We start from the raw sequence: 20837 nt of genomic DNA, 5'->3' as shown, positions 1-20837 counted from the left end.
AACTCATTAAAATATATTTCAGAAACTGACTCAGACAACAACATAAAATATCTGCTTTTATCATTTAAAAATGACCAGCATATTTCATTTTTAAAGGATAGTAAAAGTTTCTTAATCAAAAACTTCTCAAGGATTTTTCACCACATAGATTTACTGTGAACCTGCTGTATTTGCCAGACCAGTAAACCTGCCAGCCCACCTCAGTCAATATCTCACATTGAGATGCCATGTTTTAAAAATCTCCCTGATCAGGTTAATATTATAGGATATATTCTTTCCTAACCCTGCAGATATAGCTTTCATGGAGACATTTATGAGACCTGAAAGGACTGAGAGAAAAATAAAACCCATACTGCTTTTTAGGTTTTTTTTTTTGTGGTTGTTCTTTATTGGAATTTCAATAATTCATTTAGCAGAGTGTGCAAAAAATTTCATAAAAATCTTTTAATTTTACACCTTTGCCATATATTGAAAATCATACCCAGTATGCTCTCATATCATTTGGACTGAAAAACAGAATATGTTAAAATTACTGTGAGTGATAAGTTGGGTAAGAGTTTAAAGGACATTATAACTAAATCAGAATTCAATTCCTGCCTATTTTATATAGGATAAGAAAACTTGAAAGTTGTGAAACTTTTTTTTTTTACCTCAATCTGGCTTCGGCAGTGCTAGACCTGGGTGTTTGCAATGCTGTGTATAGTGGTTGATACTGTAGCGGTCATAACTGTAACATACAGTATACCACACTCTCATCATCATAAGTGAACTGTAAAATGTGCTTCATTACTAACTCAACTGTTAGAATTTACCAAATCACCACTTGTATATTTCCACCGATATCCCTTAACTAACTTCCTACAGCAAACAAGTAAACAAAAAGAGTATAGAAAACAACAAAAATGCTGAAGGAAGACCACTCTCAGATAGAAAAGCTAAACATCTTAAAAGTTTATAAATGTTACATGCCTTCACAAGCTAGTCCCCATTTATTTTTGCCAGACATAATTTAGTGGAGTAACCTAACCTTCCTCACTGAACTAGAATTAATATCAACTTTTCCAGCATTTGTTCTAAATTTCTTTGCACCCGATATGCAAAGTCATTATTCATGCATGTACTTTTCTCTCTCAATTAGATAAAGCTGGGACTTCTTTCATAGCTGGAAAAGGTTTTCTACACTGGTAAGACAAGTTACATATATTGTCTCTTAACACTAAATGAAACATACCTTTTTTTAAAAGTTAACATATTTAGAGCTAAATTACACTACAATTTGATAATTTATCCATTGGACAGATACAAAAGCACCGAGAAGTTGCTTTTTTGAAATGCAGGATTTGATCAAGTTAAAAATGTAGTAAGAAGTCTTCCCTGTTTGGCTCCTTCTTAATGCCTCTCACCCTAAATGAAAGGGATTTTAATAAATTGCAAATTAAGGGGGAAACACTTAAAAGCAACACTACCAAACTTCAATAAATTTATTATTTTTGGAGAAGCAAACATGCAAAAGATTCCATATGAAGAGCTCCTTGAATTGCCTTGGTGTTTTAAGAAAACTCAGAAAGATGCTTGCTTTACAGCTGAAGGTATTTATACATGGAGTGAGAAGGCAAGGAAGAAACAAGTAATTTGCCTTCTTTTCAGCTTCAATGATATGATAAAGAAAATATTCTTTATAATAAGACATTTAATAAGAACTCAGATGTAATTTCCTAGGAAAATCTCTTCTATGCCAACAATGACTATGATATTCCCTCTGACACCTCTTTATAGCTAGAAAAGTCAAACTTTTGCAAAATTTTCTCTATTATACTGTACTGTTATTAACTGTAATATCCAAGAAACTGATCATTATGCTTTCCCTGTTTCAATGCGAAAATAAAGAATTCAAACTCTCAAACATTAATAAATTTGGGTTAATAAATAACTACTCTAAAATAAATCATCTTCCAAGAGCCAAGGAAAGACAGATCTCCAGGTAAGAATGTACATGTCAGAGAGCTTTGTGAAAATACATTATGTATATAATTTAAAATCAATAGTCAAAGAATATATGTCCAAGTACAGTCACAATTTTTTGATGAACAAACCAACTGAAATATACATGGTAGCAAATAGTGCAGGTATAAGTAAGGGCAATTTTCTGTTTCTCTACTTTTCATTTTTATGAAAATTCACAACTTAGTCTGTCTTATGAAAAGTGCAGCTTTATGTGAAAAAGAAAATCAGATCCAGCAGTTGCTTGAGAAAGATGACACAAATCAGAAAATCGGGCTTATAAGATCCCTAAATTGATTACAAAGAAATCTCAAAAATATTGCCAAATTATTGTTTTTTTAGAATATATGTAAAAATTAGACTATTCCTATTAAGATCTATGCTTTGTTATTAAGAGGTTTAGGTTTGTTAAATTTTGTCTCCAGAAGCTCAGAGGAATGTCAATACCACAAATTAATAAATAGTTGAGATTAAAATTTTATTCATACATTTTAAGGAAGAAGCACACAAAAGGAATTAATTTCCCCATTTAACAGAAAACAATTATCATCTCTTCAAGTAGGGATGAAAAAAGAGAACAGTCAGAATTATCAGTTTTCTGTTTAATATTTAAATCATTACAATATTCTTACTTGTTTCACCTGTGACCAAACCCTTTTCATTTTGTTCCCCTAAGTCTATGCCATTCCTCTCTTGCAATGCCTCAATTGGTACAATATTCAATATTCCCTTTTGGGAAAAAAAATCTAATATTAAAAAGTATGGTCCCATATTTATTTCTAGAGTTCTTGGAATTTCCAAATAGTACCTCATATTTTCACTAGAACGTGACATAAAGGCAATCTACCTAAACCATTACTAAAGTTTTTTGAGTAGCTTTAAAAAACAAAACAAAACAAAACTACTTAGGGGCAGTAGTATTTAGTTTGAATCTCTTCCCTTCCTGGATGCTATGTAAGGCACATTAATAATAACCCCTCATTGGTTCTTGTCTATATACCAATAATTCCAAGACATAGGTGTTACTTTTAGCGGTGTTTTAGAATAATAAACATAATTTTGTGTTACCTGTAGAAGTTTTTTCCATAAGCAAGATATTTGCATGCCAGTTCAGTCTTCCCTTCACCTATATGCTACTTACTAGGCCTTTATGAATATCTGGAATGTATCTACCATAGAAGGAATGCTACAGTTATAAATTTAAAAAACTGGTCAAATTAATATATTATAGGGGATTTAGGATATCTGTATAAATCTGTCAGAAATGCTAACCACATACATTTGTAATGGCAAAGAAAATAGTACCTATAAATTTGGTTTAAAACTCATATCCAAAATTCCTTTATTTATCTATTTAGGAACATAAAACCTTCAAGATGATAGTTTTATTTTATTTGTCCTCATCCTAACTTATGTAATAAGAATATACTGAAATGATGGTTGTAAGAAAGTAATATCTTTTAGGTTTTAGGGCATTAATAAAATAAAAGACCAGGAATTTCTCAGATCCGAGTGTACATGTACTTGTGCACATATATATGGATATACACATGTGTGTATAATTTTTCAATTTTTTGATTCATGACCTATGCTTACATGTTGAGAACTTAAGCATTTTAGCCTTACTCAGCAGCTAAAACAAAATAATCTAGGAAAGCCCGAAAGTAGTATTTTCTTTTACCACAAGAGGGGGCTAGAGAATTCTGATCTCTTCTAAGGTCTGTAAAACCCTCTTAACTGCTACTTTATAGACATTCAATTACAACAGGCCATAATACATTAAGGCATTAAAATACACATATATCCCAACATATGCCAAAGCAAGCACTACACTGGCGTGCCCACCAGATGATCAGCAACAACATCAAATAAACACTTAGGCATCTTCTAGTGGTTTATATGAGATTTTATGCTTAAGCACTTCCTTCTCCAAAAGGCAGCTCTCTTGGTTAGGTGATCCCCTTGGAATGGAAAATATCAAGGAGTGTGATAAAATACTCAAAGTCTAGAGAGTATGATAGGGGCAGAGTGAGGTAAGGATTAAGAGAACTGAAATTTATGTAGTTTGGAGAAGTGAAGACTCTGGGGATAAACGTTCACAGTCTTTAAATACCTTCTAAAGGTAACAATATAAATGAATTAGGGGAATTATTCAGTCTCAGAAGATGGTATAGAAAAGAGCAATGGCCTGAAACTAAGGAAGGAAAAGTTTAGGTTAGACATGAAGAATAAATTAGTAATAATAGTTGGGCGGGCAAGATGTCCTACAAGGGAAGGATACAAAGCATAATCGCTATATTTGATAATTAATTAAATGAGATATTAGTAAGAATGATGTGAATTCATTAGAAGGGCTAGATTAGATAACTCAAGTGATTTTTTTCCCCTAAGCTGTGACAATCTCTAGGCCCAACTGTATTCTTGAACATTCATAAATGTCTTTCAATGATGATAATGATCATTTGTAGAGAGAAGAGCTCATGATCCCAGTTAACCCTATGTTTTGTTGATTTAAAAAAAATCTGAGTATTACTATGAAATAACTTAATTATAAAATTAAACACAGCAACAATGTTTATCTTTCAGAGCACCCCATTAAAATATATTGTGCTGTATAAGCTATACCCTAACATTTTATAGAAATGGATCTGTAAATTGGATAAAGGCTTCTATGAGTGAAAACTTCCCATGAAGGAACAATTCCCCAATAAATCCAATTTTACAAGCCAGAGCAACTACTCTGTATAATCCTTCTTTCCTATTAGACTAAGTGTATCTGGGTTTAGGCTCCTCAGGGCCCAACAGAAAAAAAGGCTGTCACTCAAAGTCAGAAAGGCAGTCTAGAGCATAAGCACAATATAGTTTGTGAATTCAACAATCTTTCCCTAGTAGAACATAATGTTCTAGACTAATAGTTGCTTCCACATTGCTTTAAACAGCATTACTAACATTTACTTCAACTTGAAAAATCAGAGTTCTATGATAGGCCAGAGAATGTATGGACAGCAGAAAAACAAAGATCACCAAAGCATGAAGAGTTGAAAAAATATATATAAATAGACAGGGAGAGAGTATAGATATAAATGTATATTTACATAAACTATGTACATGTATCTATATCACACCTGAGAATATAGAATTCCTGAACTTTAGACCTGATTGCCCGAGGTGAGTTAGCTAGCTCTCAGGTGATTCGGTGCTCATCTGGGAGACAGGTGCTATGTTTAATTATAATGCATTTATAGATTCTAAGAACAAGGTAATTAAGCATGGTATATGAGATTTTCTAATAAACAGTACACATAGATATATAAGCCCTCCCCACTTCTGATTGATTTATATATCAGATAAATATGTCACATTAGCAACTAAAACACTGCATATCATGTTACCACCGCTGTAATGACCACACAAACATCTTTAATAATCATATACTAGAACTTTTATATTACAATTAAAGTTGTTGACTCTTTTTAGAATTTGGAGAGAAACAAAGAATACTCAAGGCAGTATGAAAAGGCTTAATCTCATTTGCTAAGTCACTTGCTTAAAAATCCACTATTTGCACTTAAAAATGGCCACTGTTATCTCACTACGAATTATAGTGGAAGCTCAATAAAGGTTTGACCTTTCAGAGAATGGACTTTTGTGCACACTCCCAGTCTGGAATCGACTTCTAAAAACACTTTGGCCACAGCACAGGCCAAATATTATCTTGACTTTCTTCCAAACCACTGCAAGTCCAACCAATTGTTTTTTTTTCCCCCTGCAAATTCTGTCCCTGATAATCACCACTTGATTATGTACTGTATACTTTGTTGTGGGGGAGTCTAATCTTTTCTCATCAACTAGATTATTTACTCACTAAGGAAAGGAATCATATCCTATTCCTCTTTGTATCCTCCACACAGCCTCTAAACTCATGACTGAATGAAAGGACATTCAATATAGGTATTCAATAGCTAACTCTTCATTGGCAGTATATTAAAATCTATAACATGGACGAAAAGGCCAAAAAAAGATAACTAATTAGTTCTATGTCAAATCAATTCAGAGGCTGATAGTATGCTACTCATAGTTATAATTGCTAGCATTTATGGAACCCATTGGAATTCTTTAAAAAATATAATACTCCCAAATCATCTGAGAAGAGAATAAGAACACACAAGACCAGAGAAGCATGTGTGTCTGAAGAACTTACAAGAAATAGCTTAAGAGCCATGATCAGGCCTCCTCCAAAGCTGTTAAGGTCTGTACTAAAAAACATGTTGAGACCATGCAGGTGAGGGACAGTGTGTAGGGTGGGTCTGGAAAGGCCACTCCCAGGGTGGTGGTCTTGGTTTCCTTCCTGGCTCTGTCTTGCTAGACATGGGATATAGGAATTTAGCCTCTTTAAAATTTAGTTTCCTCTTTGGTAAAACAGAGATTAGATTAGGTGATTACGAAGCTTCTTCCAGCTTTAAAATGCCATTATTCTATATAAAAATTTGGGTTAAATCTATAGAGCATGTTAGAGTGAAAAAAGCATTATAGAAGATATCCAGCCATCAACACATGAAAGACTGCTTTACTGGGTACTGGACAGAAGGTTAGACTTTAAACATGCACCCACAGCCCAACATGCCAGGCTGAAGAATGAAAAATGGGTAGTTCATAGACAGATAATTGTTATTGTTTTTTTATTCTTCACAAAACATGTATAATCCTTGGTAATCGTTTGTTTAAGTTACATAAATTACTGTCAACTTTGAAACCCAGTTTGTCATCTTCATCTGTGATTTATACCAGACTATATAAACGACATGATGTCTTCGATCTAATAAGACATTTGTCTTCATGAAGGAGGCCACTGTGATCCTGAGTGACAGCTTACTTACCCTTATCACAGTTAACTCAACACTGAGTCCTTAATTTCTCCCAATGATCTGATCTGACGGACTCACCTGAAGCCAACAGAAACTTGTTCAGAAATACTATGCTTATGAAAGTATATGTTTTACAGTAGGATTTGTCTTTGGCTCCAAAAACACAGGCATGGAAGGGAGTTTTCCATTGTTCCACAATGCACACCATAAACAAACACACATAAACTCCATCAGGGTTGACAGGAGTCATGTGGCTTCACTAAAGAAAAATGTACCTGTGAGCAACAAAGATGAAAGCAACTGTCTAAAGAATAAAAGGAAAATGAGATAAATACTTGTTTGAATGCATGTATGTATACATGTATATTTATTTACATATTGATTATGGACAGAGACTATTTTGACTCACACACATTATCTTCACATCGTCGAGTAAAAAGGAACTAAAAACTCTAAAATATTTTCATATAGTTTATGTAACTACACACACACACACACACACACACACACATACACACTAAAGTAGTAGGCTTGACCCTATCAGTGAGAAGGAAGCAAACAGCTTGCTGTATTTAGGCCATTAACTCTCTCCACCTACTAGGGTACCAATGACGGAGCCTGCAGTAGGTTTCTAACATTTCAAGTAGAGCAGCCCTAAAATATGCACATTTTCTTCCAAAGTTATCAGCAGGATTTGGCCTAAGATTTACCTGATCAGTAAGGTCACTTACTGCTAACCACTGTGTCGTTAATTCACATACCTCAGTAAACACTGTAAGATGTGCAGTTTATTTATTCTGTGACACAACATAATTTAATGCCAAAATCAGGCTTTATACATGACTCAGAGCAACAGGGGTCTCAAACTGGCTTGTGAACATTTTTTTTTTATACTCCTTGAGTGGAAAGTCTATCAGGGGTGCTAGGAGTAGACTAGCTTAATAAATGGAAGTTCTAGAGATAGGATTTCAGTTCAATAAGAGGAAACCTCTTAAAACAAATTACAGGGCTTTATAAGTATCTAATAACATGACCTTGAAAATACAAAGCAAAACACAGAAAAATGAACAAATCTACAACTGTAATGGGAGATTTTAATGCAAAACTTTCAGCAGATAAAAGAAAAGCCAGGATATAAAAGATTTGAAGAATACTATTTATAAGTATAAAAATAGTACGAGTGTGTTAAATAAATACTGTGGGAGCCACACAGCACATAAGCATAAATTAATCATTACCAGGCCACAAGAGAAATCCCAACAAAGTCCAAAGAATCTAAATAATATGGACTATGCTCTTAGACTATAATGTAATAAAAATTAACAGTCAAAATAGAAAAGTATATTTAAAAATCTCTGGAAACTAAAAACAAACTAAAATAAAAACTGGAAAAATACACACACACACACATACACACACATGCACACTTCTAAACACATAGGTTTAAAAGGATATAATCAAAGGAATTACAAAATTCTGAGAATGGAATTATGAATTATGAAAGTAGCACATATCAAATTTTGAAGGATGCAGTTGAAGTGGTATGAGGATAGGCTTTAGCTTTGAATACATTTATTTTTTAAACGAACGCTATATTCGGTGGAATAAAAGCAATAAAGGGAATGATATGTAAAACCCATAAGAATGGGTGTTTCAGAGGAAAAATCTCCAGCTAACCAGAACTCGTCACAAAGCAGCACTCTTGTAATCTAATGAAACCCTCCCTCCACCCTCCACCAGTGGATTGGATATTTCATTCTTGGCCAAGGCACTTAATTTCTCTAAACCTCAACTTTTTTTACCTGTAAAATGGGGATAACAGGATCTTCTTCTCTATGTTGGTTTGAGAATTAAACAAGATAATCCACAAAAAGCACTTAGTATAGCGCGGTGCTCAGTAAATGGCTCCTGCTACCATCACCCTTTCCAGCCCCCAGAAGGCATGATTCTAACTTTGGTACAATGCAATTTAACTTTTTTTAATGTTTTATTTATTTCTGAGAGAAAGAGAGAGGCAGCGTGAGCAGGGGAGGGTCAGAGAGAGGGGGAGATACAGAATCTGAAGCAGGGTCCAGGCTCTGAGCTAGCTGTCAGCACAGAGCCCGACGCGGGGCTTGAACCCACAAACCGTGAGATCATGACCTGAGCCGAAGTTGGACGCTTAACCAACTGAGCCACCCAGGTGCCCCAATACTACGAAATTTAAGACACACGTGAATTCCAGCCAAAAAAATCTAATCAATAAATTAAGTCTATTTTTATTTGGTGATACCAATATAGTTTTATTGAAAATATATTCTTCCTGCCATTAGGGCAGATATTAAAATAGTATTCTCTTCCTATTACTATAGAAATGAAACACGCTAAGGATCAACAAAAGCTAGTCTACTGCTATTCATAATGTCAAATCCAAAAACTGACTTCTAATTCAAAACTAAAATGAAAACAAATGTAAAAACAAGAAAAGTGTTAAAAATAAAGCTGGTGAAAGACAGATTCTCCTTATTTTCAAAATGTTCTATATGTTTTTAAATGTACCTTTCAGAAAGGGCCTGGAATTGAAAATGGCCACTGTTAAATGGGTCTGCAATTTCTTTTAAATTAAATAGCATATAACAAATTGATCAAAAACAGCTTTTCACATATTCATGATTACTCTTCTCCAAAAATGTTTATAGCTATTTAGCTATTCTGATTCTATTTTTTTTAATTTTTTAATGTTTTATTTATTTCTGAGAGAGAGAGAGAGAGAGAGCATGAGCAGGGTAGGGTCAGAGAAAGGGGGAGATACAGAATCTGAAACAGACTCCAGGCTCTGAGCTAGCTGTCAGCACAGAGCCAACACAGGGCTTGAACCCTAGAACCATGAGATCATGACATGAGCTAAAGTCAGACGCTTAACTGACTGTGCCACTCAGGCACCCCTCTGATTCTATTTTTCATTTCACTGGAGAATAAGAACTTTCTCTAACTTTCAACAACCTGATGTAAGAATAAACTCTAAAAACATTCTTTTCTACTTCTTCCCCGATTTATTTGTCCAATATTCATTCATTCCTTTTTCCTTAATTAGAATGTGATAATATATAATAATACACTGTTACAGACTTTAGGTTTCTTCTCTTAGAAAATAATTTTATTTTTTCTTTTTCTTCCAGAAGGAGTCACTATACCCTGTATATAGAGTACTTTCCCCAACGGATCTGTAAAAAAATGTATGTACAACTACCTTTTAAAAATGTAGACTAATGAAATAAGTTTATCGACACATTAAAATCCATTATATGTCCTGGACAGTGAAAACAATTAGATCTTGAGCTTCATAGCTGGCTGACTTTTGTACAGTAATTGTATCCAGTGTTTCATAGTAAATTTCAATATGGTAGAAACTATGCCTCCTTAGGCTTAGGAATCTAAATGTTATGACTTGTTAGCAAGTTTTCATTCCCACGGTGGAACTATTTGTGGGAGTCTCTCCACAGGGTATAGGCTGCTCTTCTCAGATTGAGGGCATTTGCAAAGGAAAAGAAATTGTGATTAGGTAGCAACATGCTCTCATTTTTATGCATGGCTTAGCCTGTAACCTTGGTTTTCTTTTTCTTCTTCTTCTTTTTTTTTTTCCCCTGTGCACCTGGCCAGGTTTCTATATGCTTCTAGAGCTCTTTGTAGTCTTCGCAAAACCATGATCCAAACACGACACGCACCATAGTTATTGCTTCTCACACTGACGTTATGGGTGGATGGGTCAGACCATGTGTCCTTTTATAATTGTACATTTAGGACACTGCTCTGGTTGGAGGAGGGATGCAGCAAAGCTGAAATATTTTAACAGTGACCTTTCATTTTCTAACAAAGATAAAATTCCAAAAGTCTAAACCAACTGACAAAACAAAAAAGGTTGAAGAACATCTTTTCTTCCTAAAGGATCACTTTAGCTCTCTCACCAGCAAGTGAAGACACTGACTTTGTATTTGTTCATTTGTCTACTTATTAATAGTGTGTTTCCCAATGAGATGGTAAACTCCACAGGACAAGGATTGTGTCTGATTTTTTACTGCATGTTTCACTGACTGCTTAGCACAATACCTTGGTAGTACCTTGTAGCCTCTAAATAAGTATTTAAAATAATGAATAAGAAGCATATCAAATGTAACTGTTCTCAATAATGGTAAAATCTAGTTATATGTAGGATATAGCATTTACTGAAAATTTTAACATCTTTATAACCTTCTCCTTAGTTTCACAGGAAATGTATGTATATTTACTTTTTAGGGGAAAGAAACAAACGTTTATTGTGCACTATGCATCAGGCACTCAGGCACTGTACTGGTTTCAGTGCTTTGCAGAAACCCACATTAAAACATTATCTCTCCCTCTTTTTTCCCCCTTTGCTTTTGTTTTGTTTCTTAAATTTCCCATATGAGTGAAATCATATAGTATTTGTCTTTCTCCAACTAACTTATTTTGCTTAGCGTAATACTCTCTAGCTCCATCCCTGTCATTGCAGATGACAAGGAAAAAAAAAAAAGAAAAGAGGGAGGCAAACCATGAAACAGACTCTTACCTAAGGAGAGCAAACTGACAGTTACTGGAGGGGAGGGGAGGGGAGGAGACGGGAGGGGAGGGTGAGTGGGTGAAATAGATGAAGGGAATTAAGGAGTGTACTTATGACCACCACTGGGTGTTGCACAGGAGTATTGAATCCCTACACTGTGCACCTGAAACTACTATTACGCTGTATGTTAGCTAACTGGAATTTAAATTAAAATGTTTAAAAAGTGAAATTTAAAAAATATTTAAAAATAAACATTATTTCAACATCCTACAATCAAATTTCTAACACATAAACAATCTATTCCTACCTCTATCACTGACTCTGTCCCTTTGAGAATTCTCTTAACTTTTTTTTCTCCCTGAGAATTCTCTTAACTTTCAGGCCCAAAACTAAAAATTAAAATCTATTAAGTAAGAATTTAATATTCCTAATATAGTTAGCTCCTCTCTTATGGGGAACCATTATGGAGCAAAGTTTCCATCTTGGAATTTTCCAGATACTAGGTTTACCTTTTTCAACACCATTTTTTTAATTTCAACTATTTTTAATGAAAATACTTTGAATCAAACTTTGTGTATCTGTATAGTCTTAACCAAAATGTCTGATACATTAATCAATCTTCTTTGATAACACAAATGAGGAGAGTGGTAAAGATGGTAGTAGAGTGGTTAAGAGCAGAGGTTCTAGAACTAGGCTGCATAGGTACAAATCCTGGCACTACTGCTTACTAGCTGTGTGATCTTAGAAAAGTTAACGTCCCTGGGTCTCTGTTTCCTTCTCTGTGAAATGAGGATAATCCTAATATCTACCTTTTAGGGCTCTTCACAGGATTAAATGACGATATATGCAAAGTACTTAGAACACAGATGCAAGGCACACGGTAAGAGCATAATAAATTCTAGCTAAAAAAGTTTTACTTTATTAAGGTAGTGAGCTCTTAGTTTGGGCCATTTATTTCTACAATATGATACAGTCCCAGTGTTTTTGAGTTCCTATATAAATTTTATTTCTTTACAAATTTTGTTTTCTATATAAATTTTTAGTTTTTTTCTTGTTTCTCGCCTCAATATTATTTAATTGATGCCTCTAAAGTGCCCCTTCTTCTAATTTGATGTTTCATCCTACTGTGGGTTGAAAAATCAAAACATGGTAATGGTTAGAAATTTGTAAGAAGAAGGGCACCTGGATGGCTCAGTCGGTTAAGTGCCTAACTTTGGCTCAGGTCATGATCTCATGGTCCATGAGTTCAAGCCCCATATTGGGCTTTGTGCTGACAGCTCAAAGCCTGGAGCCTGCTTCAGATTCTACGTCTCTCTCTCTCTGCACCTCCCTTGCAGTTTTCTCTCTCTCTCTTTCTCAAAAATAAATAAACATTAAATATTAAAAAGAAAGAAATTTGTAAGAACAGGAGGGGCGTCTGGGTGACTCAGTCGGTTAAGCATCTGACTTTGGCTCAGGACATGATCTCATGGTTCTCGCGTTTGAGCCCTGCATTGGGCTCTGTGCTGACAGCTCAGAGTCTGTAGCCTGCTTTAGATTCTGTGTCTGCCCCTCCCCTTCTTGTGTGTGTATGCTCACGTTCTCTCTATCACTCTCTCTGAAATAATAAATGAATAAACTTAAAAAAAAGGAAATCTGTAAGAAGAGGCATCCCCAGTGAGCGCTTCAGGGGTTTTTCCAAGAATATGGTATGTAAGTGTTAACACAGCACTCAGGAACATCTATTTCCACTTAGAGGTCTTTCTGGATAACTTACTGTGTTCTCAGCTGTGTTTGGAAAAGTTGGAAGTACCAAATAAGTGACCTATAGCTTAATGAGGTGCTATGGTTCTAATTCTGTCAAGCATTAGATTAATCAAAAACAAATGAAAGCTTGGTTTTTTATGTTTTGCACTGTTAATTTTCTAAAATTATTAATAAGCTACCAGTGTAATTATTAAGCTTTCAGTCCAAACAATGTTTTTTGTGTAATGCTTGAATCAATATACAGATTCTAAACTGTAAGCCCCAATTTCTAAAACTTGGGTATTACTAACTGCGTTAGTATACAAATCTTGAGCAAAATAAAATGTTTCTGTGTGATTGAATCCATAGTTCTGATGTGAAGGTTATTAATTCAATGAAAGGGAGACAATATGAATTGTCAAAAAGGCTACATGAAATAAGAATTAATGGGTGAGTTCACTAATATCACACTCTATGTTAACTAACTGGAATTTAAATAAAAACTTCAGGAAAAAAAAGAATTAGTGGATAAGTTAAAAAGAGAAAGGAATTAGGGCTTATAAACTCTTGGAAAATGCCACAGTCATAGGAAAACTTGACAAAAATAAATTAAAAGATTACAGGCTAATAAAGAGAAATAAGGAATAGTTTTCCAACTTTACTCCCAATCCCTAAGTGAATAATATGCTTCCAATTTAATATTCATTTTAGCAGCATCTCTACTTTTTTCCCCCACTGAAAAGGCACAAGAGAGAATTTGGTAAGATAACCATGTGCATCAGTGATGATCAAACCGTCTGTTCAAGTGGCCAGGTGCCAGAAGAGGCATGGTGAACCCTCACCCTTGGGATATCTGAGTCCAAGCCAGAAACTAGCAGTTACCAAGACAAAATTTTTATATTCAAGTATTTAAAAAATTAATGCAAATTTTGCATCCCACTCTATTACATACCAACGTATTTTTAATATAAAAGTGATGTTTATAACAGTTGAATTATTTAACTCCTCCCATTCCCAAATCTTCAAGGAAAATTAATGCTCCAGAAAGATTTACATTGTGGTTTTTGTGGCTTCTGCTTCCCTTTGAATAACACCAATATGGTCAGAGAGGGATAGGTGAGAAGCATGGGTAAAAATGGTATCTTATTATAATATTATGAGTTCAAGGGTTTCAAATAATCCACAATAAATCAATAATCCAATAATCACCAGATGAAAGGCTCTAATTCTCATGCAGTGCTGTGAAACTAAGAAACCTGAAAGACAGTGAACTGGGCAATCTTAAAATGCCCTCTTAGCTTTTGAGCTACAGTTCTTATAAAAAGATCAATAACCATGTCCTGCTCCAGCATGGAATTAGTGTTTCCCTAAATACATTAGCTTCAGAAGTACTGAATTACCTAGGAGGACCAGCACCACAACTAAGCAAATAGTTGTTCTTTGCCAACTAGAGATTACCAATACAGAAAACCCACTGAAGTCGGCTTGGTTCAAAATGACAAAAGGCAAAAACACCAAGACAAAAAGTAACAAAGTGCAGTCAACCCAAAATCCAGGAAGATGACACTCACCCTCATCTTGATAATCAGGCAAAAAAGGTGCATCTGATGTAAGAGAAGGGCCATGAGTTCCACTATGATTATCATCAGAGCTGTCTTGTCCAAGGAAACTTTCAGCTTGGTCTCCCCCTGAGGGACAAAAAAGGACAAAAATCAGGTCATACTTGGGACATCTTTATAAAGGTCTTTGTAGATTTCTTCTGCTATTCACCCCAAACCTCCCAAATATGACACGGTTACTATCTATTAACATGCGAGAAAAAGATAAATAGGAGCCAACTTACCTGGCTGGGAAATTTTTCACTCAACTAACTAACTAGAATTTAAACTATTATCAGAGAGTGGGAAGACCTCTTGCCACCAGAGAGAAACTTCTCCATCACATTTAAGATGAGAACACAGCTATATAAACACGCATTTATCTTCCATTAATTACAACCTTTATTCTGAATGCCTCTTTCTCTTTATATTTCCAAATGGAATAGAATAAATCACACAAAGGGTCAACCTATACATGATATAATGTAACAAAGAGTTAACCTATACATAATATAATGTAACAAGGCCAATGTTCTTTCCTTCTCTGAAAACTAAGAGACTTAAAAACAAAGAGAACCTAGACTTTGCTGGATTCTATTCCAATTTAAATCACTACTTGTTTTGCAATCTCAAGAAAGTTCTCTCTTTATAATTCTAGTTTACAGCCTATGCAACCAACCTCTTAGGAATTCTAAAAGCCCTAAGAAGGTAATATTTGTTCTGTAAAATGGCTTTGATGAAAGGTAATGTATATGCAATACTGAATTATGCAATTAAAACAATGCTAATCCCTTTTGGGTGTTTTCAACATACATTGGATTATAGTTTGTAGAAGTGGCCCATGCTATTATGATACTTTAAAAGATTCAGATGGAAGATGTTCAATCATTCAGAAACCGGAAGAAAAGACTCTGCATTGCAAATGGCTTTCCTTAAAATCCCCCAAACAGAGGTACAGTCGGCTGATAAAAGGACACCAACAGCTGCTCAGTTCATTTCACAAACATGAAAAGGGGATTTTCAACAGAATTTAATATTATCTCAAATACTAATTTCCAAAGGAAATCACCAATGCTAATCTCCGTAAACACTGTAGAGTTTTGGCCCTGGATTTCAACGAGGGAGCAGTGAAACCAAACAACCTACATAGAATCTGTATTGCCTCACTTTAAAGGTTTATTTCCTACAATTAAACTGGAAGGATAGGGAGGATATAAAATGATAAAAAGAGAATGGCTGTAGCCTTCTCTTTCCATAAATTAGATGATCATATCTAGACTCCTCTACGAATACTCAATGGTAGGTAGCTTGTCCATAAATGAGTTGAACACCTGCAGATACGGGACTTTAGAAATAAACTATGGGCTTTATTGTGGAAAAGAAAAGTTAACAACAACAATCATCCCCACCTCCACCTCACACAGTGGCTGCTGGTCAGAGCCAGAAGAAATGCTCTCCTTTATTAGGATACAAAGCTTATTATAGTTATGCTTAAAGTCTCATTGTGAAATTTCGCTTATAACCAGAAAATTTTTTTTAAATGGACTGAAGGTTAAAGGACTCAAATTTTACATCACTGCAAATCCACTGAAATTATATTATCAACACAACCTAACAGACTGCTTTGGCAAGTAACTTGAAAGTGAGCTGTGAGGTTAAAGGAATTTTAAAAATTTGAGCCAAACCAAAATCCACTTTTAGAAAAAGAAGAAGTAGTTTGAACTGCCAAGCAATATTTAACATTTTGTAGCATATATTGAACATTATTTATCAACTATTGTTCTGGACTCAATTTTCTGCTGGCTTCAGAAATTTGACAAAACTACCCTTACATATTCTAGCATTCCAGACCTTTTTATATACACTTCTTTTTTTTTAATGTTTTATTTATTTCTAGGAGAGAGAGAGAGAGACAGCGTGAGCAGGGGAGGGTCAGAGAGAGAGGGAGTCACAGACTGAAACAGGCTCCAGGCTCTGAGCTGGCAGTCAGTACAGAGCCCGACGCGGGGCTCGAACCCACGAACCGCGAGATCATGACCTAAGCGAAAGTCGGACGCTTAACCGACTAAGCCACCCAGGCGCCCCCTAGCATTCCAGACCTTTTTAAAAAAATAAGCAGATCAGGAGGGACTTTGTTTTGTTGTATTTTAATTAACTACTTAATTAATTTTATTGTTTTTTTAATTTTTTTAAATGTTTTATTTATTTCTAGGAGAGAGAGAGAGAGACAGCGTGAGCAGGGGAGGGTCAGAGAGAGGGGGAGACACAGACTCTGAAACAGGCTCCAGGCTCTGAGCTGGCTGTCAGCACAGAGCCCTACGCGGGGCTCGAACCCACGAACCGCGAGATCATGACCTAAGCGAAAGCCGGACGCTTAACCGACTAAGCCACCCAGGCGCCCCGTTACTTAATTTTAGAAAGAGAGAGTGCATGAGCTGGGGAGAGGGTCGGGGTGGGGCGTGGGGTTGGGGAATGAATCCCAAGTAGGCTCCATGCCTAGCGTGGAGCCTGACATTGGACTCTATCCCACAAATCTGGGATCATGATGTGAGCTAAGATCAAGAGTTGGACGCTCAACCGACTGAGTCACTTAGGCCCCCTGTTTTGTTGTATATTAAATGAAAATTTTATTTTGGTATAATTTTAGATTTATTATAAATATTGCAAAGATAGTACAGAGGGTTCCTGCACACCTTTCACCCAATTTCTCCCAATGTCAACTTCTTACATAACTAGGCTATGTCTGTGAAAACCAAGAAATTAACATCAGTACCTTGCTATTAACTAAACTATAGACTTTGTTTGGATTTCACTAGTTTTTCCACTAATGTTCTTTTTCTATTCCAGGATCCATTTCAATTGCATTTAGAGTCTCCATTTAAAGAAATCTCATCCAGGGGCACCTGGGTGGCTCAGTCGGTTAGGCATCCAACTCTTGATGTTGGCTCAGGTCATGATCTCACGATTCATGGGATCGAGTCCACATTGGGCTCTGTGCTAAGCATGGAGCCTGTTTGGGATTCTCTCTCTCCCTCTCTCTCGCTGCCCCTCCCCCACTCACACTTCCTCTGTTTCTCTCAAAATAAATAAACTTAAAAAAGTATCTCATCCAAAATACCTGCTTGGATTTGGCATTTGATTTACCAACTTCAGATGGAAAAGTCACTTCCATGTGGTTCCTATGGTTTCTGGACATGGTTACCCAAGGTGGGCTTTTAACAGCTATTCCTGTGCCAAATATAAGACCATGCCTTTGTAAAGTATTAATGGCAAAGGTATACAACTCAATGCAGCAAAAACAGAGCCTGGGTCAGGATTAAAATGGTTGTGGTGGGGGAAACATTTAAAAATATGTTTTACATCCAAGAGTAATTAGTTCCTGATGATGGAAATGTTGCTAGAAATGTTTTTAGTGTCACATCAAGTGGCCCAACTCCCTTGGGCACACACAGAAAAAAGCCTATAACAGTATATAAATAGACACTCCCGTGTAATTAAAATGATTACAACTACTCAAGATGCATGGGTGAAAAGTTTTATAGGAGAACCAGCAATTACTGTGATCATTTTGGATTTGTTTAAGTTTAGAACATCATTTTTCCTTAAAACATAACTGCAAGTGATCGCTGGATTCATCTGCAGCTCTGAGAATCACAGTTCCAAGTGGCCACTACTGTTGTCCAGTGGGATCAGACATAAATGATCACAAACTACAGTGACAGACACTTTCATTCTGCAGCTCTACAATTAGGGCTTAGAACTCCATCTGCTTAGAGTGGCTTTCTCACAAGCAAGACCCCTTGCCACTAGAGACATACTTTCCCATTGCGACTTGCTCAGAATCAATATATTTCTACACAGATATATATTCTAACACACAATATCTCCATTAATCACATCCACCACCTCTGGTCCCTTTTCTTTGTATTTCTATACAAGATCTGGGGAAACTATATCAAGTGTTCATCTGCTATTAGCTGGTAATTTGCTGCTCTATCCCAAGTGTCATAAGAATTGGGCGCTGGATACACTCCTTAGTATATTCAATGGCAGTTCTCCACTGAGTGTTGTGCTGAGGGGCCTATAAGGGGGATGATTTTTCTATTGTTCTTTCCTGAGAGTCAAACTCAATTTCATTCATGCTCCATAGAATGATAAGTTGGGAATTTCTGATGTTTGGAGCAGAAATATAAAGCAGCTTTGCGTCAGGTGTGAGGTAATTATTTGCTAGGGTTTCTGTGCTATTTGTTTTTATTCCCTGTGTTTTCATTAACAGTTAATGAGTTCCCCACCCCCCGCCCTTAATTCTGAAACAATAGCTTGGCCACTAGAAGTTCACTTTTTTCTGCCATGGATTCAACCAGCTGTTGCTGCTCCATAAACTTTATGGAGAAGTGAATTAAACTGCTAAAAACTTTCATTTCCTAATTCAATTCCAAATAAAACAGGGGAAAAAATGAACTGTGATGATGTTCCCCTTGTAACTATTTTGACTCACAGCAAACCCATCTGATTCTTAACTTACAGGTACTATTTAGGGACAAAAACAGGCCATAATGACAACTTTACTAAAGAACTGAAAACAGACCAAAAGCAGTTTAAGCATAAAAAGTAACGTGACAATTAACAAATAGATAAAACATATAAGTATATGTTTGCTTATTTGACATGTAAAGGTTCAATGGTTTTTCCATGTTAATATGAAGCCATCATCTTTTACTTCTAATTAATTGTCAGCTATATTATAAAGGCTCTATTCACGTATGCAACCAACTGTTTCTATGGCGTGGTTCAAAATTCCTGGGGTTTGCTATCACTTCACCAAGTATCTCTGGATAAAATAAGGAAATTGAAATTAATACAGAATTGTCCACAATTTTTTTGTTCTTTGTTTTTATTGTTGCTGTTGGAAGGGAACTCACGACTTCTGACTCTATTTAATATTTAAGAACCCATGATCACACAGCTCCCTCTTTAAACTAATAAATCTGAAAGAAAATGCTATAAACAAAGGTCCCTGATCCAAATCCAGTTAGTTTTCATGCTTCATAGCATTAATATTGCCAGGTTTTCACAGACCAATTTAATGGTAATGCAGTTCCCAAAGCTGAACTAAGGTAAGATTAGAAAAACTACAGCTTATTATAACCATCCACCTAAGTTACTGAATATAACACCAACTAGAATAGGTTGGGTATATATGTGTCCATATATGTGAAATGTTCCTCAAATGTAAATATGTTATGGAGTCCATTTGCAACACCAAAGCTAAAGTTCTGTCAACACTTCTGTTATAAATTAGATAACATTTTGCACATACTCATGCATTAGAAAATGTATGGTGTTTCCCACAGAACATCTTAGAAGCTTCACCAATTTCTAAATATCAATTTGGATTTGCGTGGTTAGTTCTTGTGATTAATCCATATGTAGTGAAGTTCTCAAATTCTTCTCCATTCTATAGAGTCTGATTTCCTGCCTATCTCCTTCCTCCCCAGCCTCCCCCCCACCCCCCGCCCCGCTACATCTGCCATAACTCAATGTATAAATATTCTTTCTTCTCCCAAGGCCCTGGCAGTAAGTGTAATAGTACTGAGTGTCATTAAGTCTACAGAACAAATGATAGGCCAGGTAAAGAAAGTTTCCATTTATCATTCTTTTAAAAAGTTGCTCCAACTAGATCTTGAATGTACAAGAAATAAATTGAGCTTAATGTTAAGTTTTTTTAGCTCATGATACTGTTTACTAACTGTATTATTTTCATCATGCTGAGAATAACAGCCTTCTTAAGAACCTTTAGGGATATCATTGCAGAGAACAGCAGTCCAAATGATTAGAAATGGAATCAAATGGATTAGATGCTTATAGCACAGTCACTACAACACCTGTGAATCCAACAACCAAAAGGACAGCATAGCTTAATACTATTTCCAAAATGAACTACAACTATCAGTGGGGGGTTGGACAGGAAAAGGACATGGGAACCAACTAAAAAGTTTTTTTCCCCTCCTTCAAAAAAGTGGTCTTTTATGATGCAGTTCTTCATTTTGACCAGTAGGGTGGGCTGCAGTGTGTAGCATCATCCTAGTTCTA

General features: G+C 35.6%; 1 protein-coding gene across 1 annotated transcript in view; it reads right to left on the bottom strand.

Annotated features, from left to right (window-relative positions):
- Positions 1-20837, bottom strand: part of SKAP1 (src kinase associated phosphoprotein 1) — a 251183-nt gene that overhangs the window by 187686 nt on the left and 42660 nt on the right. The window contains exon 4 of the mRNA XM_077776878.1: positions 14718-14834. Coding sequence (XP_077633004.1) covers positions 14718-14834 — 117 coding nt within the window. The remainder of the gene's footprint in view (positions 1-14717; positions 14835-20837) is intronic.

This window comes from Crocuta crocuta, unplaced genomic scaffold, assembly GCF_008692635.1.
Source record: "Crocuta crocuta isolate KB4526 unplaced genomic scaffold, BGI_CrCroc_1.0 scaffold352, whole genome shotgun sequence".
Taxonomy (NCBI): Eukaryota; Metazoa; Chordata; class Mammalia; order Carnivora; family Hyaenidae; genus Crocuta; species Crocuta crocuta.
This window is presented reverse-complemented; position numbering and strand designations above follow the sequence as displayed.